Genomic DNA, 23971 nt, shown 5'->3' with positions numbered 1-23971 from the left:
AATGGAGGAAATATAAATGAAAAGCTTGGTAAATATATTCTAATGAAAAAAATACTTGATATGTAAAAATAATAACTGTAATTACATGCTTTTGTATTCAACATGTAAGGGGAATAATTTTTTGACCTTTATTTATGCGATGGCAAATTTCCTTCGTGCCACTTCAGAGACACAGACAGAACACGACCAGCCTCACCACCAGGCCCCGCTCAAGTAACAACTAACAAACAACTACCCAGTTCTCGTAACTCTGGTTAGATTAACCGAACCAGGGTTGGGACATGCCAGTTGGGGAGACATGGGCTTCAAGTTAAGTCCGCAAAATAATGCAATGATCAAGGTCACTCAATCACACACACATACATACACGCAACGCAATGCATACGTGAGGACCAGACGAGGCGACGCAGCACCCGATCCAAACCCAAACCTTCGCTCATCCATCTTCCACCAATGCTAAGAGAGGAAACGGTGGGTTCCAGAAGTGCCAGGCACACCGCCGCCTCCGCCACCGTCTCCAACAAGGTTCTCGTCGCCGTCAAGGCGGAGAAGGTGATCTCCAACACCGCATTAGCCTGGGCTCTCACTCATGTCGTTCACTCCAGCGACTCCATCACGCTCCTTGCCGTTTACTCTGCTCAAAAAACCGGTACCTATTTTTGTCTGAACTCTCTCGACAAATCTCAATTCCTTTGAATCGTATTGAACAATCGCAAAATTAAAGAATTAATTCTCACAACAAAACTTAGATGTTTTTATTCACATGCTTATGATGCTGTACTTTTAATGGAATTGAAGTTTCATTTCTGTAGTCGTTTTGTATGAATACTGGAATTTCACACGCTGATTTGAGAAGAACACTGAAATTATATTATGAAATTCTGTTTAACTTGTTCTACTTCTTGCCGGTTCAACTGGCTTAGAGTTTGAAGTAACTTTGTGTGGATGTGGACTGTTGCAGGCAGAAGATTCTGGCATTTTTCGAGAATTGCTGGAGACTGTACGACCGGACCGGCGGCGAAGTTGCCGGAGCGAATTTCAGATATCTCCGAGTCTTGTGCGCAGATGGTGCTTCAGTTGCACAATCAAGTTGAGGTAACCTTGAAATTTAATTTTCCCGAACGATTCACGATTTTAAAGAAAACTGTGATGTCAATACTAAAATTGAGGTATGCACTCGAGTAAACAGAAAACCTGTACCTGCTGTCACTGGTATCGCTTCCACCACCTTTCTCTCTCAAGTTGTTGCCTCGGCCCTTAACGTTTAGTGCGACGAAAAGGACTCCGTTTTCCACCTGGTTTTTTTAACATGATGACTCGTTGTTTATCAATTTTTTTTTTCCGGTTTTAAAAACGTTGTGACTTTATGACCATATTCGCGCTGTCGTTTTTGTCTCATTCTCTTTCTTCCGGGAACGGAGATGTATTTGTCAATCATTAATGCGATGTTTGCATTACCACTTTACAAGAAATTTTTGAAACACATAAGATAAATATAATTAAATAAGATAAATAAAATAAAAATAGAATAAAAATATGAGTTGCGTATATTAAAAGAAAATAGAATGGAAGAAGTGGAATTTTCTGTTGATTTAGATAAGTAGAATAAAGAATGCTGATCAAAAAAACAAAAAGGAGAATAAAGAATGAAAATTAATAAATTGTATTATTTTTATACTAACTACGAAAATTAAATTTAACTAAAAAAAATTAACATTTTACTATTTTTTATTATTTTCTTAATACGAAAATGTTTATTATATTATTTTGTTATAAAACTACATTATTTTAAATTTTCTTCCATTTTACTTCTTCCCTCAATCAGTGAGTTAAAAATTTATACTTTAATTTAATCATTATTATCTTTATGTCCTCTTATCTGTTTAAACTAAAGCAAATTTAGAACAGAAGCATAGTAAATTATTATTCCAGTAATTTTATATATTATATACTTTCTGTCAAATCTATATCAATAATTTTTGCTAATAATTTGTCTTTTTTATATCAATCATTTGAAATATGCATGTCTGTATATGTATGTATTTTTTTTTCCACCAAAAGAGGGCAATGTATAAACCACTACGTCCTCAACTTTGCTTTTCAGTAACATGTCAGAGTTGAGGAAGTTTCTGATCTCTTCAAAGTTGTACCAGCTTGACTTAATTCTTTGGATTCGTATATGCTTTTAAAATCTTGTCTTACAATGGAGTTTATGATTTATCAATAATTGCACATGCAGAAAGCATGGTAGGACAAACTACACAAAGATATGATAAACAACTGTCCATGCATGGTAGAGAAAAATGGAAAAGAAATTTTTATTTTTATAATAGAAAATGTTTTTATTTGACACTAAATTACATTAATTGATAATTTAATTTTAGAATTATTTTTATCATTAAAAAAGTTAATTTTTATATTTATAAAAGGAAAATTAAAATTAAAATAGTAAATATAAAATATGTGTAAAAAATATTGAAAGTGAAAATAACATTCTGAATTATATTTTTTAGTAGCATAAATGAAAAGATTTGGCCGTTATTTGACAGTGAAGAGTTGATCCCAACACTAGTGCAGCGAGGAGCTTTTACCGCGGTTCATTTTCACTATACGTCGCGGTTCTTGAACCGCGGCATATTCAGCCGCGGTAGTAAGTCAGACACTTTAGGCCGCGGTTCTAACCGCGGTATATAGGTTGCGGAATATGCCGCAGTTGTCGAGGGAACCGCGGCCTAAAGCCATTTTTAAAAAAAAAAAAAAAAAAAAGACACTATATGCCGCGGTTCAACCGCGGCAAAAGAGTGTAGAATATGCCACGGTTAGTGTCAAAACCGCGACCATATGTCTCGTTTTTTAAAAAAAACGAATCACTATATGCCGCGGTTGTGGTTAGAACCGCGGCATATTCCCCTGCAGTTTTTTAAAATTGCAGGTCTGTTTTTGTGATATCCACTACCACAAAAACAGACCTGCATATAAAAACATGTACAGAAATTCAATTTCAACATAACAAACACATGTTCAAATGTATTTCAACATCAAATAAAGTACAAAGTCTAAGAAAATTCTATCTAATCAAATGCATTGTTTAAATCTAAATCTAAGAGCTATTGTATAATCTAACTATATACTTCGCAGCAGCGTTCCTAATGAATAATAGTGACTTCTCAGGAACTGGTGTAGTAGTCTTGAATCTCTGCAAAAGACAATTCATTTTAATTAGTGTATATGAATTCAACATTTGTTAAAAAATCAAAATTTGTTAAAGTTAAATATTACCGTTTCCCAGCGACTTGTGATGTGAGAACGAACAATATGGGTCATCCAATACATTACATAGTATCCACACTCATATGACCCATTTTGTCTGTTACACTACAATATATCATCACAGTTGATAATAGTTAGTGAATAACATTTGTTATAAAACAATTATAACAAAGTATGACTTTAGCATATGTCAAACCTTGAGAGAAATCCAAGCAATCTTTCTACTATTAACAATTGATCTCCCGTCCATCATCATACTTGCTGGAATAGAACTGTATATAAAAACAGGTTTTAGCATTCAGTTATATAACAAAGAAAGTCCAAACATTGAGGTTCTTACCAATCAATTGCTTGTTTGAGTTGTGTGGGAGGAGGCCTGTGCAATGAGCAGAACCACAAAGCATAGTTGTCTTGCATAGACATAACAAGAAGTTGCCAATGGCGCCTGAAATTCATAATAACGTAACTATTAAATATTAAAATCACATATGGAACATTATTATGTTAACAAAGTTCACTTACCCGGATATATAAGGCAAAAAGTATATTTTCTTGCCCCTTCCAAAACTCCTTATCAGACTCATGTTGATATGCTCAAAATCATTTGATTGATGAATTGATTGGGGATCAATGAATCCATAATCATCAGAACGCCCCAACTTATTAGTGACCCCAGACATATACCTGAAATCAAAAATTAACTTTGATATAAGGATACTTGATATATAAATCAATTTTATATATAAATAATTGGTCATAGACTTACATCGTCCATAGTTGAATAATTGAAATATTCAACTCTTGTGTTCCCGACGCAAGCTCACGGACATCTTGGCTATTAAGGTATATTGGGACCTCAGAGCCATGCCCAAATACATTAGCATCATACTGAACCTCCAAAGGCTTATCATCAAGGATGTCAGCAAGTAGATGCAATGAAGAAAGAGGGTCATCCTCAGATAGAGGAATCTTCTGTTGCGCCTGCGTCTGTTGTTACATGAAAAGATAAGATAAGTTTTGACATCAAAAACCTTTAAAATTGAGAAGTGTAAAGAAGAATTTCATACCGAGGGGTCAGAAACTGGTTTAACCAAAAATTTAGGCCAAGTGATAAACGACTTATATGCTTGTTCCACAGTGAAAATCTCTTCCGTGGATAGTGGAACCGAGGCATCTGGCATGATCATTTCATCCACTAAGACCTTCACCTCATCCTCTAATAGTTGCATACCATGACATACAGTCGCTGACCTAAACTCTGTTCCACGAGCTACCAGCACCATCTCAGTATCTTCTAAAATGTATAGCAGACATGGACTACCATCGTCCATGTCATCCTCTGGGATGGCTGATGCGGAACAACTTCCTTTGCCGCTTCTCCCTGTCAGAGTAAATGTTAGATTATACAAGAGATAGAAATAATTGCACATTAATGTTTATTAAGTTTACCTGTGGGAGGGGGAGGGATAACATGTTCCTGTATAGGAGACTGCACCGGGCGCATGCTCTGAAACTGCTCCTGGTATAGCATCTGGAATTCAGCCCTCACCTCGGCCCTGATCTCCTGCATAAGGTCTTGTCGGACCTTTTTTGTGATCTCTTCTGTCATCCTTTGTGTATCGCTGTATAAATATGAAGGCTGACGAGAAGAGCTCCCAAAATAATCTGTAATTCCTACTCCAGGACCTGCAGCACGTACACGTCCAGGGTGCTCAGGTCGTCCAATTGCAGCAGCAAGAATATCCTGGCGACCCTCTGGAGTGAATTGGCCTTGGGAGCTCTGCTCAACCAAGGCGTCCTGAAAACAACATTATTCTTTAAATAGTTTAATGTAGTATGTATAATGACAATATTTATTATTTTAGGAACAGTGATAACTTACAATTTTTTCAGAAATCTCTCGTGCAGTGTCGGAAGAGTAGGTGCCCGATGGACGCATACGGGCCAACTTCCATTTCTCATGTCTAGACGGTGGAGAAGGAGGCTGAGGAGGGCTACCACTCTGAGATGGTGGTATAGCATCTGCCTTTTGCTTGAGGATTTTCTCCTCAAGCTTCCTATACCCACCACGAGATAATAGGTGGGGGTTTTTGTTCTTAGCACTTGTTCCTTGTGCTTTGCTTCTAATTGCCTGTCACATACACATTAATTAATCAGTTCATATGATATATATTTGTTAATGAGGAATTGAATAATATGAACTACACTAACCTGCCATTCCTCTGACATCCGACTCTCTTTAAAAACCCGCCAAGTCTCCTCATCAATGGACTTATATGAACTACATGGACTTTTATGTTTAAGGTGTCCAAAGATGTACCTTGATGTCAACTTGCTTTTAAAGTTTCTGAAATTTTCTGCAACAGTTGACAAACACTTATTTCTAAGTGTTGGGACATTTGGAATGTCAAATGTCATCTGAAAAAAACATAATAAAGTTGTATAAGTACAAAATTATCAATATAAACAAATTTTAATTCAAATGCTATTAACTAACTTACCAATATATCTTGCCAAATAATGTTCCGATCACCCTCGGACACATGATCAAAAGATGGAATGAGAATGCTAATCCTATCACGTGCCACTACTCCAAGGTATGATCGGAAGTCATCTGCATGGGGGCCAGTTGCCACACCCGTGGTGACATTCACATTCACCGGAGTTCTTTCACCATTATTTTTCCTCATTAATAGTTGTTTCATCCTAGTGGGTCCTCTAGTGGATCTGGTTGGGGGAGCCTCATCCCCTGAAGAATGTGGATGATCAGCCATATATCTGTCAAAATAAATAACAACATTAAATTTTCTTTCAAGACTTATGTAATATCATATAAATTAACAAAACATGTAATAGTACAGAAATTGAAAATTCATACATAAAGATATGGATTCATCATATGTATATTCCCTCATCATGATCTGACCGAATTGCATGTACATCATCGTCAACTACAGATTGGTCATCCAAATTTGTTGTAGTTTGAAATGAATGGTTGTCAGCAATATCAATATTAATCAGATTGTCTTCGTTAACTTCAATTTGTTTTTTGCCTTGAAGAGCAACATACCAATGGTCAGACGCAGGATCTTTGACATAAAAAACTTGAGATGGTTGATGTACCATGATAAACGGTTCGTCTCGATAACCCACCTTGCGAAAATCAACCAGTGTCATACCCGAGTCATCTATTTTCACACCACTCTTATTGTCAAACCACTTACACTTGAACAATGGAACGGAAAACTTGGTGTAATCAACCTCCCATATCTCTTCTATTATACCATAATATCTCATTGATCCAAGTACAGGAGATTGATCTTTTGATGTGGAAAATTGAAGTGACTCAGCTTCTAAACTGACTCCACTATTTTGTACTGTGCTTTTATCATCCAAAGTCTTCGTATAGAATGTGCAATTATTGACTTCATAACCTGTACAACACATGACATCAAACTTCAAACCATTTGCAAGCCACAATAAAGTTTCAGAAGAATGTGGCTCTTTGTCAATTTCAGATTTGAACCAAGACATAAATGTTTTGTTATGCTCCATCAATTGCCATTTCTCTGATTGTCTTGGATTTTTATTCTTAACAATGGCTTTGTGTGCTTCCAAAAAAGGGATCACCTCATCTGTGTTGTTCAATATATAAAGATGCGCTTGCAACAATTCTTCGCGATCTTTTGTCACCACATTGACACCTCGGATGCTTTTACTTGTAGAAAATTTATTCAACCATGCTGTGCGAGGAACTCCTATTGGATTCGTTGATGTCATGTAATCTAAACAAAACTCGATACTTTCTTCAGCAATATACCTTTCAATCATCGAACCTTCAGGACGATATGGATTTTTAACGTACCCTTTCAAAATCTTCATATAACGCTCAATAGGATACATCCATCTTAAGTATACCGGTCCGCACAACTTGATTTCTCTAACCAAATGAACAAGTAAATGTACCATGATGTCAAAAAAAGATGGAGGGAAAAACATCTCTAGTTGACACAAGATGATAACAATCTCGCCTTGAAGTTCATCTAACTTTGTAGGATCGATGGCTTTACTACATATTGACGAGAAAAATGAACACAACCTGTTTATGGTGTGCCTAACATTTTTGGGCAAAATTCCACGAATAGCCACCGGTAACAACTGTTTCATTAAGACGTGACAATCGTGAGACTTCATGCCAACAAGCTTTAAGTCCTGCATTGACACTAAACTCTTCATATTTGAAGAGTATCCTTGTGGTACTTTGATACTCTTTAAACATACACAAAAACTTATCTTCTCTTGTCTAGACATTGTGTAACATGCAGGGGGCAAATAAGTACGTTTACCAATCTCCTTGGGTGCCAACTCTTCTCGGATATTCATGTCAACCAAATCCAAACGAGCATTCACTCCATCTTTTGTCTTTCCCTGAATGTTGAGTAATGTACCAATCAAGCTATCACACACATTCTTTTCTACATGCATCACATCTATGCAATGTCGAACATCTAACTTTGACCAATATGGAAGATCAAAGAATATTGATTTCTTCTTCCAAGGGGTCGTTACAGATGACTTCTTCGATGTTTTCCCAAATACATGATGTATTTTATTAACTTTTTCAAGAACTTCAAGGCCAGTAAGTGGATTTGGTGCTTCGTCCCTCTCTTGATCTCCATTGAATGCTTTTTTTAACCTTCGATATGGATGATTACGTTTTAGAAATCTCCGATGACGCAGATACACAGTCTTTCTTCCATGTTTCAATTGATGAGCTGCAGTGTTTTCTTCACATATAGGACACGCTTTATGACCCTTGACACTGTATCCTGACAAATTACCATAAGCAGGAAAGTCATTAATGGTGCAAAATAACATTGCACGCATCATAAAAGTCTCTGAAGCGAATGCATCAAATATTTCAACCCCATCAACCCACAAAACCTTCAAGTCTTCAACTAGTGGGCTTAGATAAACATCTATGTCATTTCCAGGCTGCTTTGGACCAGATATCATCATAGACAACATCATGTACTTCCTCTTCATGCACAATGCAGGAGATAAGTTGTAAATTATCAATATAACTGGCCAACAACTGTGATTGGTACTGAGATTACCAAATGGGTTCATTCCATCAGTGGCTAAACCAAGCCTAAGATTTCTACACTCTTTACCAAATTCGGGGAATTGTCGATCAATATTTTTCCATTGCTTTGAATCAGCTGGATGACGAAGCAGCCCGTCAATTTTTCTCTCATCTGCATGCCATCTAAGATTTTTAGCATCTTTGGGATTCGCAAACAAACGCTTAAGTCTGGGCACTATTGGAAGGTACCAAACTACTTTCAAAGCAGATCCATTTTTTTCTATCTGACCATTATCTTCACTATTGTTTTTTGACTTGTATCGTGATAAGCCACATTTTGGACACTTTGTCAAAAATTCAAACTCTTTCCTATACAAAATGCAGTCATTGGGACAAGCATGTATCCTTTTATACTCCATACCCATTGGACAAAGAATTTTCTTCGCATCATAATTACGAGTGGGCAGTGTATTTCCATCTGGCAACATTTCATTCAACAACGTCAACAGTTCTGTAAAACTCTTATCAGTCCATCCATTGCTCGCCTTCAAATTCATGAGCCTTAACACCGCTGATAAACGTGTGAACTTAGTTGAACCAACATACAAAGGTGTTTCCGCATCAGTCGACATCGTCTCATACACATGAGCTTTGGCAAAATTTTCTGCTCCAACATCGCGGATCATGTCCTCCAATTTGTCTTCATCCGGTCGATCTTCTTCCATGGTGGAATCAGTAACATTTACACTTTGAGAGTAAGTGGGAAAATCCATTTCTTCGCCGTGCCAGATCCATGTTGTATAGCATCTTAGAAAACCATCACATATAAGATGTTCTCTAATTTGAGTTGCGTTCAACTTTCTCCCATTCAAACAGTTCACACAAGGACATCTAAACTTCACTTCATCATCACTTCTCCCCTCATTACGTTGCGCAAATTGTATAAATTCCTCTACACCTCTCTCGTACTCAGCACTAATACGTGGTAAATTAATCCAATTTCGATCCATATTCCTAAATATTACATAAATAATATTTTAAGGTTTATAAATAATACAAGAACTACAACACACATTACCAAAACTATAGCAAAAACCATACCATACATTACCAAAACTATAACAATTTCATGCATTATCAAAATTAAAGCAAAAATTATACCATACATTACCAAAACTATAGAAACTTCATACATTACCAAAACTATAGCATTATGCAAAAACTAATGAAGAAATCACGTTAAGAATGCAAAAGGACAAATACCTGGAAGAGGAACGGCGGCGGAGAGGGTGAAAAACGCAACGAAATCACGATTTTGATCGGCTAAAACTCGTTTTTATCGTCAAAAATGAATAATGACCGAACAATTTTGAGTTTAAACGGTGAAAAACGCAAAATCTGAGATGATGGGTGGTTCGGAGGAAGAAGAAACGCGAAAACAGTGAGAACGCGCGAGGAAGACGACACTGTTCCAAGTTTTAATTTTTAACTCTGAACGGGGGAATCTACCGCGGTTCACTACTTAACCGCGGTATAATATGGGTATATGCCGCGGTTTCACTCCCAACCGCGGCATATACTGTTAAATAAATAATCCGAAATGGCATTTTTGAAATTATTTTCAAACTATATGCCGCGGTTCAGCGGGCAACCGCGGCATATACCTCGAAATATTTCAATTAAATATTAAATTAATTTCAGATAGGAGAATATGTCGCGGTTGCTCGTAGAACCGCGGCATATACCCCTGTAACGTCCTCAACACAACTGTCTCCCCAACTGCCCTCTGGGGAATTTCAGAAGTTACAGGGGGTATATGTCGCGGTTCTCTGGGCAACCGCGGCATATACCCCCTGTAACTTCTGAAATTCTCTGACTGGCAGAGAAGTTGAGACGTTACAGGGTGTATATGCCGCGGTTGCCCAGAGAACTGCGGCATATACCCCCTGTAACTTTTCAAATTCTCTGACCCAGTCAGCACCTGCAATAAATTGGAAGGGTATATGCCGCGGTTGTGCAGAGAACCGCGGCATATACTCTATTATTTAATTTTTATCTCATACGTGGCGTCAAAGGCAATGGTTGACTGTAGTATATGCCGCGGTTTGGTGCAGAACCGCGGCATATATGTTCGATTTATTTACAAAACTGCCACCGCGCACCATTATGCTGCGGTTTTCGTTGAACCGTGGCATAATGTGCGCTGTAAAAACCAGATTTTTTACTAGTGTAATTAGTTTTACTGAGTCAGACTACCCTCATGATTATGGTTCCTATACGTATTTGTGAGGACAAATAGACGAAGATTATGTTTTTTTGTGATAGAATATTTTGCTTTAAAATTTCCTTTTTAATATTTACGTTTTTTCATGCATTATATCTACTAGTATTAGCTTTATAAAGCTCACTATGACGTGCATACTTCTATTTTCTGTTACAATTCTTTCTCCTTAATCATTTACTCCATTTTCTAGGTCAACAGAATAAATACATGACCATAATATTTTAACAATTTTTTTATTCACTATTTCATTGGTCCATATATAGACCAATCACAGACTACCACATAAATTGTTATAAAAAAATTGTTAAAAAAACATTTTATTTTCAATTTTATTAAATTAAATTTACGTAAAATGATTACTGTATATCAAGGTATGACAGTTTGTATTTATTTCTCATAATGCAGGTAAGGGTAAAGATTAAGGTGGTCACGGGTACTCCCAGTGGTGCTGTGGCGGCCGAGGCTAGATGGAGCGGTTCCCATTGGGTCATACTGGACAAGTAATTAAACATGAAAAAGTATTTCTTTTTTTCTGAGCTATTAGTTTATTTTGTTCATTGCAAATATGTTTCTCATTTGTTCCATGCACGCCGCAATGAGGTCATTTGGCTTTGCATATTTGACACGGTGATGGATTGGTGATGAGAAATTGTTGGGTGGAAGAGAACCACATTGTTTATTCATGGTTCAGAACAATCTTAACATGTTTTTTAAATTTCCAGTTTATGAAAAATTAATTTTAACACATAAACCATATATTACAAGGGGATAATTGATATCTTCCGGTTTCTGCAATTCATATGTAGCACATTGGCTATTTCTTTTATTACGAGCAGTTGATAAGCCATACAAGAGAACCTTATTTTAACCAACTGCATCAGGTTAATCGTTCAATTGATTTATGCATGCAATAGCCTAAACTATTGTCTCTCCGATTATTACCTGGCGGTAAACAGAGAAAGCAACCTATTACATTTTTTCCCACCTAATTCTTTGCTAGGTCCAGTGAACAGTTTAATTAATCAAGTAGGTTATTTGAGATTCGAAGAGGCATTGCCTTTCTAGGATTTGATTGAACAACTGCTCATAGGTAGAATTTTTCGGAGCTGCATTGTCGAATGATAAATATACGAGAAATTTGTTGATGAATACCTACGTTGTTGAAACAGGAAATTAAAGCAAGAGGTAAATCATTGCATGGATGAACTCAACTGTAGCATTGTGGTGATGAATGGGTCACAGGCAAAAATCCTCAGACTTAACTTAGGGTGTTCCGATGAACTCCAAACCCCTTTTTTCTCGGCTACTTCTTCACCAGGCATAGAAATTGCAAAGCTAAAAGGCGGAAGATTGATGCATTCTACCCCAGTGGGTAGCCCTGAAGAAGCAGGTACTTCTGTTATAAGAAATATAGGAGTAAATTCAGGGTCAAGTTCGGACTCGATGACTTCTCCTTTCCTTGTCTATGAACAAAACCCTCTGTACGAGGGTCAGGGCCCAGGAAAAAACATACACAAAGCAATCAACGAACAGATAGATTTCAATGTCCAGCCACCATTATACTTTGACATTGAAAGAGATCGCCCTCCCCCGCTATGGCCGCGTCCAACAGCATCCGTGGCTGGTGAAAACAAGACCGTATTTTGGATTCCTCAAAACCACATTGTAGACGAGAAGTTTCAGAAAACTAAAAACAACAGTACTATCCAAAGAACTAAATCTCCATCTTCGAAAACTTTACTTGAGAATTTTAAGCGTTGTGATCAAGAGATGAGAAGAAATGAATACGGGTTTGACCAAGCTCAAAGTAGAAGATACGACACGGGCAACAGAGATAATTCCATACCTTTGGGCAGAACTACCTCAATACCTCCTCCCTTGTGCTCACAGTGTCAGAATAAAGCACCAGTATTTGGAAAGCCTCCAAAACGGTTTTCTTACAAAGAGCTAGAGGAAGCTACTGATATGTTCTCAGATGTGAATTTTTTGGCTGAAGGTGGATTCGGTGTGGTCCACAAGGGAATCCTCAAAGATGGCCAGGTTGTTGCGGTGAAACAGTTAAAGTGTGGGGGTTCTCAAGCAGATCTTGACTTCTGCAGGGAAGTTCGGGTTTTGAGCTGTGCACAACACAGAAATGTTGTGCTGTTGATAGGGTTTTGTACAGAGAGCAATTTGAGGATATTAGTTTATGAGTACATATGCAACGGATCCTTAGACCTCTACTTATATGGTATTTACTAACTTTATTTCAAACACTTCTTTATTGTCGTTTCTTTCTGTCTCTGTAATTTGTTTTGAATGTTCCTACATCAATCAAAAGAGAGATCAAACAGTCTATCACTTGATTAACAGGAGATGAGAGTATGCCTCTCGATTGGAACTCACGCTTAAAGATTGCAATTGGAACTGCACGAGGCTTGCGCTACCTTCATGAAGACTGTAGAGTTGGTTGTATAGTGCACAGAGACTTTCGACCCAAAAATATCCTCTTAACCCATGACTTTGAACCTCTGGTAATGAACTCACCTTCCGCATTTTTTTTTGGCCAAAAGTACTTGACGTTCAAATATTTTTGCAATCTGGTAATTATAAACGACAATGCTTCACACGTCAAATAAATAAATAAAAAAAACTGCATTTTAAATCTAATAATGCAACTTTGATATAGGTGGCGGATTTTGGGCTTGCTAGATGGTACTCAGAATGGAATATAGATACAGAAGATCGAGTTCTAGGAACTTCAGGGTAACGAATTTGCTTTATGCATGTATATTTTCTTACCATCAAGATAAGGGACATCACGGTTTTGATTCTAATCGATGGTACCTTACATAAACTAGGTATCTTGCACCGGAGTATCTTGACGCCGGAAATCTTACATATAAAGTAGATGTATATGCATTTGGAATTGTATTAGTAGAGTTAATAACAGGTAGAAGAATTAGCGAGTTGGAACAGTTCAACGGATTCTCGTATCTTCCTGAATGGATTCACCCTCTACGCATGTTAGAGCCCAGTCATATCTTACAAAACGTCAGTTCTCCCAAACCATTGGAATTTAATCTTCAATGGCAAGCTATGGCTCGAGCTGCTTCGTTGTGTCTCCGTGTGGATCCCGATGCCAGACCCCCAATGTCAAAGGTATGATTTCCATGGGTTCAACTTGTTACTTAGAAACTCTTTTTACTTTTTTTATTAAAAAGGCCCTTCTTTTTAACTTGAATGTAGATCCTGAGAGTGCTGGAAGGGGGTGATCCAGTTCGTCCTATGGGTTTAGACATAAACTCAATTGGTAACACAAGTGGGCATTTAAGCGGTTTGAAGTCGCTCACTCCACCAGAAGCTACAATAACTCATTCTCGTACACTATCACATTGATCATTCCCTCCGCTCTTGGACCTTTCGTACGCTTATTCAAACTTTCAGATATGCAAAGCACTTGTAGGTAACAACTAGGAAAGAAATCATTATCTTAGCCTTCTCATTCATAAATAGATTTCTAATTTGGCTGCTGTTTCTGGAGCCCTGTACTTCTGACTGGCCATATGCTTAATAGCAAAAATTTCATTTCTCATTATTCTATTTTCTCTTGCATCGGCCAATCCCCAAATTGTTTGTACAACCTCAGGCTCTCTATAATAACTGTCAATTTCAATATGCAGGACTAGCAGTGTGCATGTGTGTTGTTCACCATATTTCTTCCCATCTCTTCTGCAGAAGAAAATATATTAATTTTGAACACAAATATTACATTCCTTTAAAATTAGTTTTATTCTATAACTTTCCCATTACATCATCTATTTTCTTGTACTACCTTGATGGATTACTGTTCTACCAAAAATTGAAAAAATGTCTAAGCTAAAATAGGAGTAGATGAGTATAAAAAAGGATGTTTTTTTAATTATGTATTCTCTCAACGTAGTTTAATAGTTAATAAATGATATATTTATTATTTTGAACTTATTTTTATATATTTGTGTTTGATTCCATGTTGTTTGGTATCTTTTTCCTCGTTAAAATAGGAGTAGTATTTTTTATTTTCAACAACACCATAGTGACAAAATTACACAAAATATATTTTAAAGGGTTTATTGATCTTTAGAAAATAGTTAGTCATTTAGCAACGATGATTTTCCAAAGTACAAGTTAAAGTAAAGTGTACACTCACATGAAAAACAAGTGGACTGAATCAAAAGATCAGGAGTTTCATTATTTTACAAGCTGGAGAGGGACAAGTTGTGTACTTTTTCAAGGAAAATTCTAATATGTTTTATCATAATCATAAGTCAATTTTTTAACCCATCATGCTTAGAACTAATCTATCTAAGTTAAACTTTTAATAGTTTAAAGAAGTCATTTCTGACACATCTTATGACTTTAATAACTATTTTTTTATATAACTTCTAAATAATTACAAAGATAATTTCTTTTCTTAAAAGTCATATACATCAAATACATGTGTGAAACTCTACTAAAAAAAATTGTTTAGTGAATGAAAACACACACACTAACACAAAATCAACTCATACTGGATGTCATAATCAAGAGTATTCCAGAGACTTTAATCATTTTGGCGTCCAACGAAAGAGATAAAACTGTTTACAAATTTTAAAATTAGAAAAATAAGGAATTATACAAACACCATCTTATTAGAGAGAGATAGTAAGACCTACTCCACAAGAAATAGTAAGTACTATGAATGACCTTTGATGACAGAATGAGGAAGCGAGCAAAGGTGGACAAGACCTAATACACATAATAAGAACTTCATAAGGAGTCACAGGAATCTCGCATTTGCATAGAAAAATAAGAAACTTTATCTAGCACTCAAGGTGTATGTTTCATATTAGAAGATGTCATATCTCAAACTTGTCCCAACCTAATCAATTTTTTAGTTTTTTATGAAAGAAACATAAATGAACCAAACCCTCTCAATTATATGGTTTGAAAGCTCAATTTATAACAAGACATCTCAAACTGCTTCAAATCTAGATATGATATTCAAAGGGTTGGACACAATACAATGTAAGATGTTTGTAGGCACGTTATGTTTTGATCTATTACTCAATTGAAAAAAAAGGTTACGCAAAGTTTAAGTTTAATCCTGATCTATCATATATACAATCTTACTCGTTTGAAGATTATGAGATTGTGCAATAATAAGTTTGATCTCGACTATTCCGATACAATCTTACTTGCTTAAAGACTAATTAAATATATTATGATTGAAATATTATGAATTATATATATATATATATATATATATATATATATATATATATATATATATAAAGATGTTATTACAATAATACTTAACTAAATACAAAATACATAAAAATTAATTTTAATATAAGAATTTTAATTCCAAAAAAATATTTGACTATAAATAAGATTGATAAGATCATGATAAAAATGACAACATACTAAATACTCTTATATCTCTTTATTAGAAAATGATGATTTATGTTAAGTTGAAATTAGTTAATATCATCATATTTTAAAAAAGCAAATTCTAAAACTTCTTCACTGACCTGCATTTCGTGGGAAAAAAAAGAAAAACTTGTATGCTTTTCACCAGTTTCATTTTTGTTGGAGAGTGTGAACACGATAGCTGAATATTATGCAAATCAGCGCTTCAAAGTTACATTTTTTGAGATGGATATTGACTTTTTGGATCAAATGGGGAAGAAGGCCTTTGGTAAAAGCCCACGACCAATATTAGATCACAATGTGAGAAAATTCATGTTTTATGAAGAAATTAATTAGGAAGAATTTCTGATTATATTACATGACCCTGTTTTCTACCCTTAAAAATATTTTTCATGATATCTCCATATCTTAATACATACACCCACGTTACCAATGCACCATTAATTAATCATCTAACTACTCCTTAGAGAAGCATGTCTACACGCCTCCTCTCTTTCAACCTTTGGAATATCTACTCAAATCATATGCTATGCATACTTATAAGCCTAAAATATACACACATGTTACAATATTATCTTTATTTCATTCCCATCTCTGTTTAATCTAATATATAGTTCTTTCTTTTCGTATGAATAATCTCTCTGTATATAGATTAATTGTGTTTATTAGCATATATACTCTTTCAATATTATGATTTTTATGTTTTTTAATTAGAGTGAATTAAGTGTTTTAGTGATATTAGTAGGATCAACCTCTTATATATATGAGACATCTTTAACTAGAAATGGGATTCAAACTCTATAAGGTGATGACGTTATACTTAAAATTATAGCTGTTAAAAATTAATAATAAATGTCACAAGATAAAATAATAAGTTTTGATTTGAATAAATAATAGTAAGAAAATATATTAATTGATTTTTGTTATAGCAATAAGAAATACATTGAAAGGGAGGTAATCTTAGTGAGTGATAATCGTTGGGCTTATTGAGAAAATCTGATTTCCAATTAAAGAAAACCATAGCAGTAAAGAAGTTTGTTTGAACTACCTCAACCATTCATTCTTACACAGATTACATTACATTAATACATGTTAATTAATAATACAGATCTTCGACCAAGCCACACTCCCAATCTCGTAGAATCAATCAATCAAAGTCAACGAGCAAAAAATACGAGACCAAGAGCAAGAAAAATAAAAGGCACAATCATCCAATCAAAACACGTGGCCATAAAAAAACCGAAGCCCAGACGGGCCTGGCCCATCAGTTTCTCCCACTGGCCCAGCCCGAAGAGAGGCTACTGTCGGAGATGGACGGCAGCGACTCCGCATCAGATATCATGCGCTGATGCTGCGCCTGATAATTGTTCATCGATTCCGACACGCTCCAAACCTTAACCGATTTGTCCAAACTGCCACTGTACAAAACCCAGCGCCGGTCTCTGCTGCCGGCGGCTTCGCGGTCCTCCTCCACGGCCAGGCACTTCACGGGACCGTCGTGACCAGTGAGAACAGACACGCACGTGTGAATCACACCTTCTCTTCTCCACACGCATATGGTCTTATCTGCGGACCCGCTGAACACTAACGTCCCCGCGGCGGTGAGGCACAGCACGGCGAGCTTGTGGCCCTTCAGGACGCCGCCGTGCGTGTAACCCTTCTCGCCCTCCCAGAAGTTCACCAGCCCATCGGAGGCGCCGCAGTAAACCATCGAAGCATCCGTGTCCACCGCCAGCGCCGTCACCGCGCACTCCTGCTTCAGCAGCGTTTTCACCGCAGTGTGCTTCAACCCCTTCCCCCGCGGCTCCCGCCGCCACACCTTCACCGTGCCGTCCGCCGACCCGGAAAACATCATCCCGTCTTCGCCGCACACCACCGCGTTGACGGCGTCGTCGTGCGCGTGGATGGACTCGAGGCATTTGGAGTCGGCGATCCTCCACACCTTGATCGTTCTGTCCCACGACGCAGAGTATAGATACAACTTGTTATCGGAGAGACTCAAACACGAAACGGCGTCCGAATGTTTTATCCACAACGCCGTTTTGTGTCGCCGAACCTGAAAACCCAAAACAATTCACTGCATGAAAAACCTCAGCACATCATCATCTGTTTGTTTTATGTGCATGCTTTTTACTAGAAAGAAACTATTAGTATAACTCGATTCGAGCATCTCCATTAAAAATTCAAACTTTTTTGTTTTGATTAAAAACTAAAAGAATTCATTAAAAAAATATTAACGTATATGTATTTTGATTTTCGTGTAATTTTATCGTCATTTTGTTCTGATATACATCAGAAAGCAAAAGTGTGACGAAATCTTGCATGAGCAACAAGGTGAAAAGAATGCAAGACAAAAGTGGAAGCGAAAAGAACCTCGACGTAGTTGCTGGGTTTAATGGAGCTCTTGAAGATGTCTTTAAGCGTGGGCAACGTGCCGGCGCGTTTGTGCACGCTCGGGTTCTTCGGCGACACCTTCCAGACGCGGATTTTGCCGTCCTGGTGCCCCGTGAAGATTTTCTGTCCCGACAGAATTATGGTTTTGACCAATCCGCTGTTGGATTTGAACCCAGAATACTCCTGCAGGTTCTTCCACACGCGAATGTTCTTGCTGTCGGACCCCGTGTACAAGAGGTCGCCGGTAGCCGCCAGCGAGTATATGTGTCCCTCCTCTCGGACAAGAGAACCTACGAGAGCGTTCTGAGGCAAGCTCCCGCCGTCATCATCCGGTAACCACTGCACCTTCTGAAACGGCGAACTGGCGGTCTGGTTCCACGGCGACATCATCATGGGAGAACCCTCGCCGCTGAGCCTACCCTGGTCGTAGAAATAAGGACTCATCGGCGACGCTGAACTGCTAGTCCGCATTGTGTACTCGTCGTCGGTTAAAGCCTCCGTGTTGGACATTCTGGGCTCCGATTGCATGTACTGTGATCGGGGAAAGCTTTCACCAAACATAACCCTATATGAATTAATTATCTAATTAATTAATTAATTAATTTATAATTGACAATCCTCTCTCCTTCTTTAACGTGTGTATTGTAATTTCATTCACCGTGGAGCAGATAAAAGAAATTGAACTGCTACAGGAAAATGGAGAGAGGAAAGAGGAAACTAAATTTTGGACGAAGACTTTGATTGATTCTTGGTTGGGAAGAGAAAGTGAGAGAGCGAAGGAGAGGTTAAAGAGTGTGAAGAATGCTTTGGTGGTGCCACCCAGACAAGAGAGAGAATGTTCAAAACTTCATATATGGAATTTTAATCGCTGGTTCAAATCGTTTCGTCAATCGTTTCTCGACACATGTCACGTCTTATTTTAAGCTTCCTTCCTATATTTACACTCTTTTTTTTTTCTCTTCATGGCTGCCATCTTTGGAACATCTTCTTCCTCGTTCTCAGCTTTTCATTCACTATTTTAGCTCCCCAAAGCTCTTGTAATAAGGGAAACTTAACTCCATCTAATATCATTTCCTTTCTCTTATCTTACGAAATATATCAACTTCTATATCCATGTTTGATTGAAAGAACCATGTTTTCTCAACTGATGCATGTGATGTCGTCTTATGATGTTAGCTAATGATGTTTGGTGTCAGAAATTTGACTTCGATCGTTATATATATATATATATATTTTAACAATATATATACCATTTCGATATTGCTTCTTGTTGAAATTAATTACATTAAAAATCCAGTTTTTGTTTGGATAAATTTGACAAAAGTTAATTTGAGATTATTAACTGTGAGAGTGCAGAGTTTTGGAAAGTTTTATATAACTAGATATAAAGTTAATTTATAATATATAAATGAATATAAATTTTATTTTACAAATCAATTTTATAGAGTTACGTTATTCTTAGAGTTCACTTCTTAACAGAATAGCCTTAATAATATTTATTGTTTATTGAGCTTTTTTTCCACTATATGATTAGGTCGATTAACAAAATTTTTTAATCATAAAATAGTATTGGTGAAAAAGATGTTTTTCCAAAACATAATATTTCTTTTACCAATTTTCTCGTAACAAGATGTGTGGATACTACTTAATTATTCTTGTTTGTTCTTTTGGAATAAAAACTTGGTTTCTTTTGTTTTTACTTTAATTTGATTATTTTTTAGACTAAATTGTTTCAATTAGAATAGTGTAATCTGACCATATTTATTTTTGTGATATTAGCTCTTAGTAATAACAAATAAATTTGTTTGATTACAAGGGTTATACATCAGAACAATACCTATAATTACACCATCACGACTCACGTTATTCTTTATCGTAATATTTAAATTAAAGCATATCCGTAATTATCTATACAACAAATTATATAGGTATCAATCATGTTAACAAATGAGGAGTAATAGGTTGCACTTTAGGTATGAAGTCTTGTCAATTAACGTCTTGTCTATTAAACTTTGAACTTTAAATCATGACTACCTTTTATAGACTATTACATGATATTATACAAAATATTAATGATATTTTAACAATATTTTTTGACAATATTTTAACATCATTTACGTATCATTTTATAATTAGTTGATGTTAGTGTTTATGATTATTATTATTGATTATAAAGTAATTTTGGACAAATTACATAATAACATGTGTAAATGATGTTAAAATATTATAAAAAAAATATTGTTAAAATATCATTATCCGGTCTAATGTTGATTCCATAATATTGTTACTCATAAAAAACAAATTGTGATAATCCAAGAAAAATATTTTAAAACGGAAAAAGAAGTCAAAGAGATTTGTGAATTCATTAGCTTAAAATCACTACAACTTTGATCCAATCCTGAATATAAACTAATAATATGAATGCCTCACACGGAACAAGTTCCATTTGTACAAATACATGAATCACACAAATAAAATGTTTAAAAACATAATTTTCATATTTTACTTGGTGATTGAGCTCAATAACTTATTTCAAATCCATGTACTAAGAACATTTTATTGTCACCAAAGAAAGGAATTGGATAGATCTCTTGATAGATAAGTCAATACAAGTTAAAAAAAAAAGTGAGTAATATAGTATAAAATATTCTGCAAGAATATGTTAGGAACTAACATGCAAATAGAATTTATGAGAAAGAAGTAAAAGTCAAGAAGATCAAGATTAAACATAAGTTAAACAAAGTTGATGTACCTTACGGGGTATCGTAAGATTTCCTTCCGAATCGACCGTTCGAGCCAATCATCAGGCCAATCATTCTGGCCGACTACATGGTCCAGACCGAACGACTATTCTTAAGATTAAACGGTTCTTCTTAGGCCAATACCAGGCCAACTATCCCGGCCGACCAGGCCGACCACCCATACTGACCGACCATCCTGGCACAACTGACCGCATGATTAGATTATAAATAGTAAAAGCTCATTAAAGCCCCTAATGAAGATTAAGATGTGATTGGACCATCATTAGGCCAGCGAAAGGTAAAAACCCATTACAACCAGTATAAATAAAGGTCTCAGGTATGACTTCAGACGAGGATGCAATATATACATGCATTACTTACCGCTAGGTTACATTACTAACTTGAGCATCAGAGTGCCTTTGACAGGTATTCGCCCGCCCGGCTTGGAGGAGGACGACGACCACCTGGAATGCATGGAGAAAAGCCCGCTCGGTCTTCAACCTAGAGAATGGAGTAGCGTCCGTCCGCCCTAAACCTTACCCGTCCGGTCAGAAGGTTCGCCACCCCGATCTCTAACTTGAAGCGCTTTGAACAAGGGTGCGTCCGCCCGATCCGTAACGTCCACAGCATTCGTCCGCCCCATCTTTAGCGTCTACCAAGTCTTCGATACTACCAGGAATGTTTTAAGGGACCTCCACAGCCCAACCGAAACATTTTGGCGCCCACCGTGGGGCCGAGCTGGTATTCCCCACTGTATCCACAAGGAACCAGTGAGTGGTGCCTCAGAAGAACGTCAACTCAAACTTTCGGCCTCTTACACTCGGCCTCGTATACCCGTCAACTCGGTCTTGTCTACTCGGCTACTTGGCCTCGTTTGCAAGGTCATTCGGTCTCCACTTTTCGGCCTCTCGGCCTCCCTTGCTCGGTCATTCGACTTTTCAACCACTTAGCCAAGTTTGGCCTCGAACACTCGACCGTTCGGCCTCTAAGGTAATTCTTCGAGCCTAGCCTCGTAGGTACCTAGCCAAATTTGACATCAACTGTTCGGCCATTCAATGGCCTCAACCTCTCGGCCTCCCGTGGCCTCCTCAGTTCAGCCTTACGATGGCCTCAGGTACTCTTCAAACCTGACAACACAGGTATTCAGTCAACCGTTCGGCTAATCGGCCTAGTTCGTTCGGCCATCAGGCCTCTCAGCTTTTATGATTGGCCATTCATCCGTTCGGCCATACCTTGATCTCAGGTAATTCCTTGAACCTAGCCTCGCAGGTACTTAGTAAAATCTGGCATCAAGTGTTCGGCCTCAGCTTCTCGGCCTTCCGTGACCCCTACTGTTCTGCCAAATCTGGTCTTAGGGACTCGGCCTCCAAAGGCTTCAGTCGTTCCGCCGTAGTAATCAGGTACTTTCTTAAACTAGGCCTCCAAGTACATGGTGAAAATTGACATCAATATCAGATCATTTGCTCGTACGTTCTAAAGTACAATCGTCATCCGGCCTCAACGTTCAACTGTTCGGTCATATCTCCACCCTCAACCGGTCAGCCATACTAATCTCGGCCGAAACGTATCAAAACCCAAGTTGATGAACGAAGTTTCACTCCTGTCAACTTGGCCGGGTGGTGAACAACGAGTTTTTCCCAGAGAACCACTGTCGCCCAGTTACTACGGAAACCCAAGTTGATGAACGGAGTTTCACCCTGTCAACTTGTCCGGGTGGCGAACGACGAGTTCTTCCCAGAGAACCATTACTGCCTGGTTAGTACGGAAACCCAAGTTGATGAACGAAATTTCACTCCTGTCGACTTGGCCGCGCGGTGAACTGGACACCCTGCCGCACTAGTCGTTCCGAGGTCTACCCTGCCGTTCGAGTCGTTTGAAAAGGTCAGCTTCTCGGCCTTTACAACCCTCGACTGTTCGGCCACTGCTTGGCCTCAAACCGTTCCGCCATTTCTTGGCCTCAAACCGTTCCGCCCTTTCTTGGCCTCTACGTGGCCTTCTCGGCCACAACTTCTCAGCTTTCAAAGGCCTCAAATCGGCCTCCGCGCCCTCAACCGTTCGGCCTCAACTTGGCCTTCTCGGCCTCAACTCCTCGGCCTCTACGGCCTCAACCGTTCAGCCTTGAAATGGCCTCAAGCTTTCGGCCTCCAAAGGCCTCAACAACTCGACCACAATGGCCTCAACCGTTCGGCCTTCATAGGCCTCGACCGTTCGGCCACTGCTTGGCCTCAACTTGGCCTTCTCGGCCTCAACTCCTCGGCCTTTGCGGTCTCAACCGTTCAGCCTTGAAATGGTTTCAAGTTTTCGGCTTCCAAAGGCCTCAACAACTTGGCCTCCTCGGCCTCACTTGATCGGCCTCCTCGACCTCAACTTCTCGGCCACCACGGCCTCGACCTCTCGGTCATAGTCTGGTCTCAACTTCTCGACCTCGAGTGGCCTCGATCGTTCGGCCATCCATTGGTCTCAACTTCACGGCCTCTATCGTTCAGCCTCAACTTGGCCCCTAATGGCACCAAATTCTCGGCCTCCCAAAGGCCTAATGTTCTCGGCCTCAAATGGCCTTAACAAAGCACGACTCTTTATCTTTCATCCGCTCACCAACAAGTAAAGATGACTTAGAAACGAAGGCCAACCAGGGCAATCGTCCTTTCCAGAAAGGCCATATACTAAAACCCTTCGCATCATTAACATCATGCTCGGGCTTGGGGGGCTGATGTACCGTACAGTACCCAGGGTACCGTAAGGTCTCCTTCCGAGCCGACCGTCCGA

At 37.9% G+C, this 23971-nt stretch overlaps 2 protein-coding genes across 3 annotated transcripts; one reads left to right on the top strand and one right to left on the bottom strand.

Annotated features, from left to right (window-relative positions):
* Nucleotides 1–118: 118 nt before the first annotated feature.
* LOC124824369 (inactive protein kinase SELMODRAFT_444075-like) lies at nt 119–14217 on the top strand. 2 transcript variants are annotated; one of them, XM_047296797.2, is made up of 8 exons: nt 119–649; nt 962–1095; nt 11046–11140; nt 11810–12870; nt 12993–13153; nt 13309–13385; nt 13481–13781; nt 13869–14217. In XM_047296797.2, the coding sequence occupies exons 1-8, from the start codon at nt 454–456 to the stop codon at nt 14016–14018; spliced, it is 2175 nt and encodes a 724-aa protein (XP_047152753.2). In that variant the 5' UTR covers nt 119–453; the 3' UTR covers nt 14019–14217. The 2 variants fall into 2 exon arrangements, with proteins under 2 accessions (XP_047152753.2, XP_087954528.1); XM_088098402.1 differs by lacking the exon at nt 119–649 and having other exon boundaries at nt 1042–1095; nt 11046–11158.
* Nucleotides 14218–17096: 2879 nt separating this feature from the next.
* Nucleotides 17097–19592, bottom strand: LOC124824368 (protein JINGUBANG-like). Its single transcript, XM_047296796.2, has 2 exons — nt 18444–19592; nt 17097–18126 (listed from the first exon to the last, which is right to left on the bottom strand). Exons 1-2 carry the CDS (start codon nt 19023–19025, stop codon nt 17335–17337), a joined length of 1374 nt encoding a protein of 457 aa, XP_047152752.2. The 5' UTR covers nt 19026–19592; the 3' UTR covers nt 17097–17334.
* Nucleotides 19593–23971: the final 4379 nt, after the last annotated feature.

This window comes from Vigna umbellata, chromosome 1 (genome assembly GCF_029865625.1).
Source record: "Vigna umbellata cultivar VRB3 chromosome 1, Vumbellata_1.0, whole genome shotgun sequence".
Classification (NCBI taxonomy): Eukaryota; Viridiplantae; Streptophyta; class Magnoliopsida; order Fabales; family Fabaceae; genus Vigna; species Vigna umbellata.
Note: the sequence above shows the minus strand (reverse complement) of the source record. Positions and strands in the feature narration are given on the sequence as shown.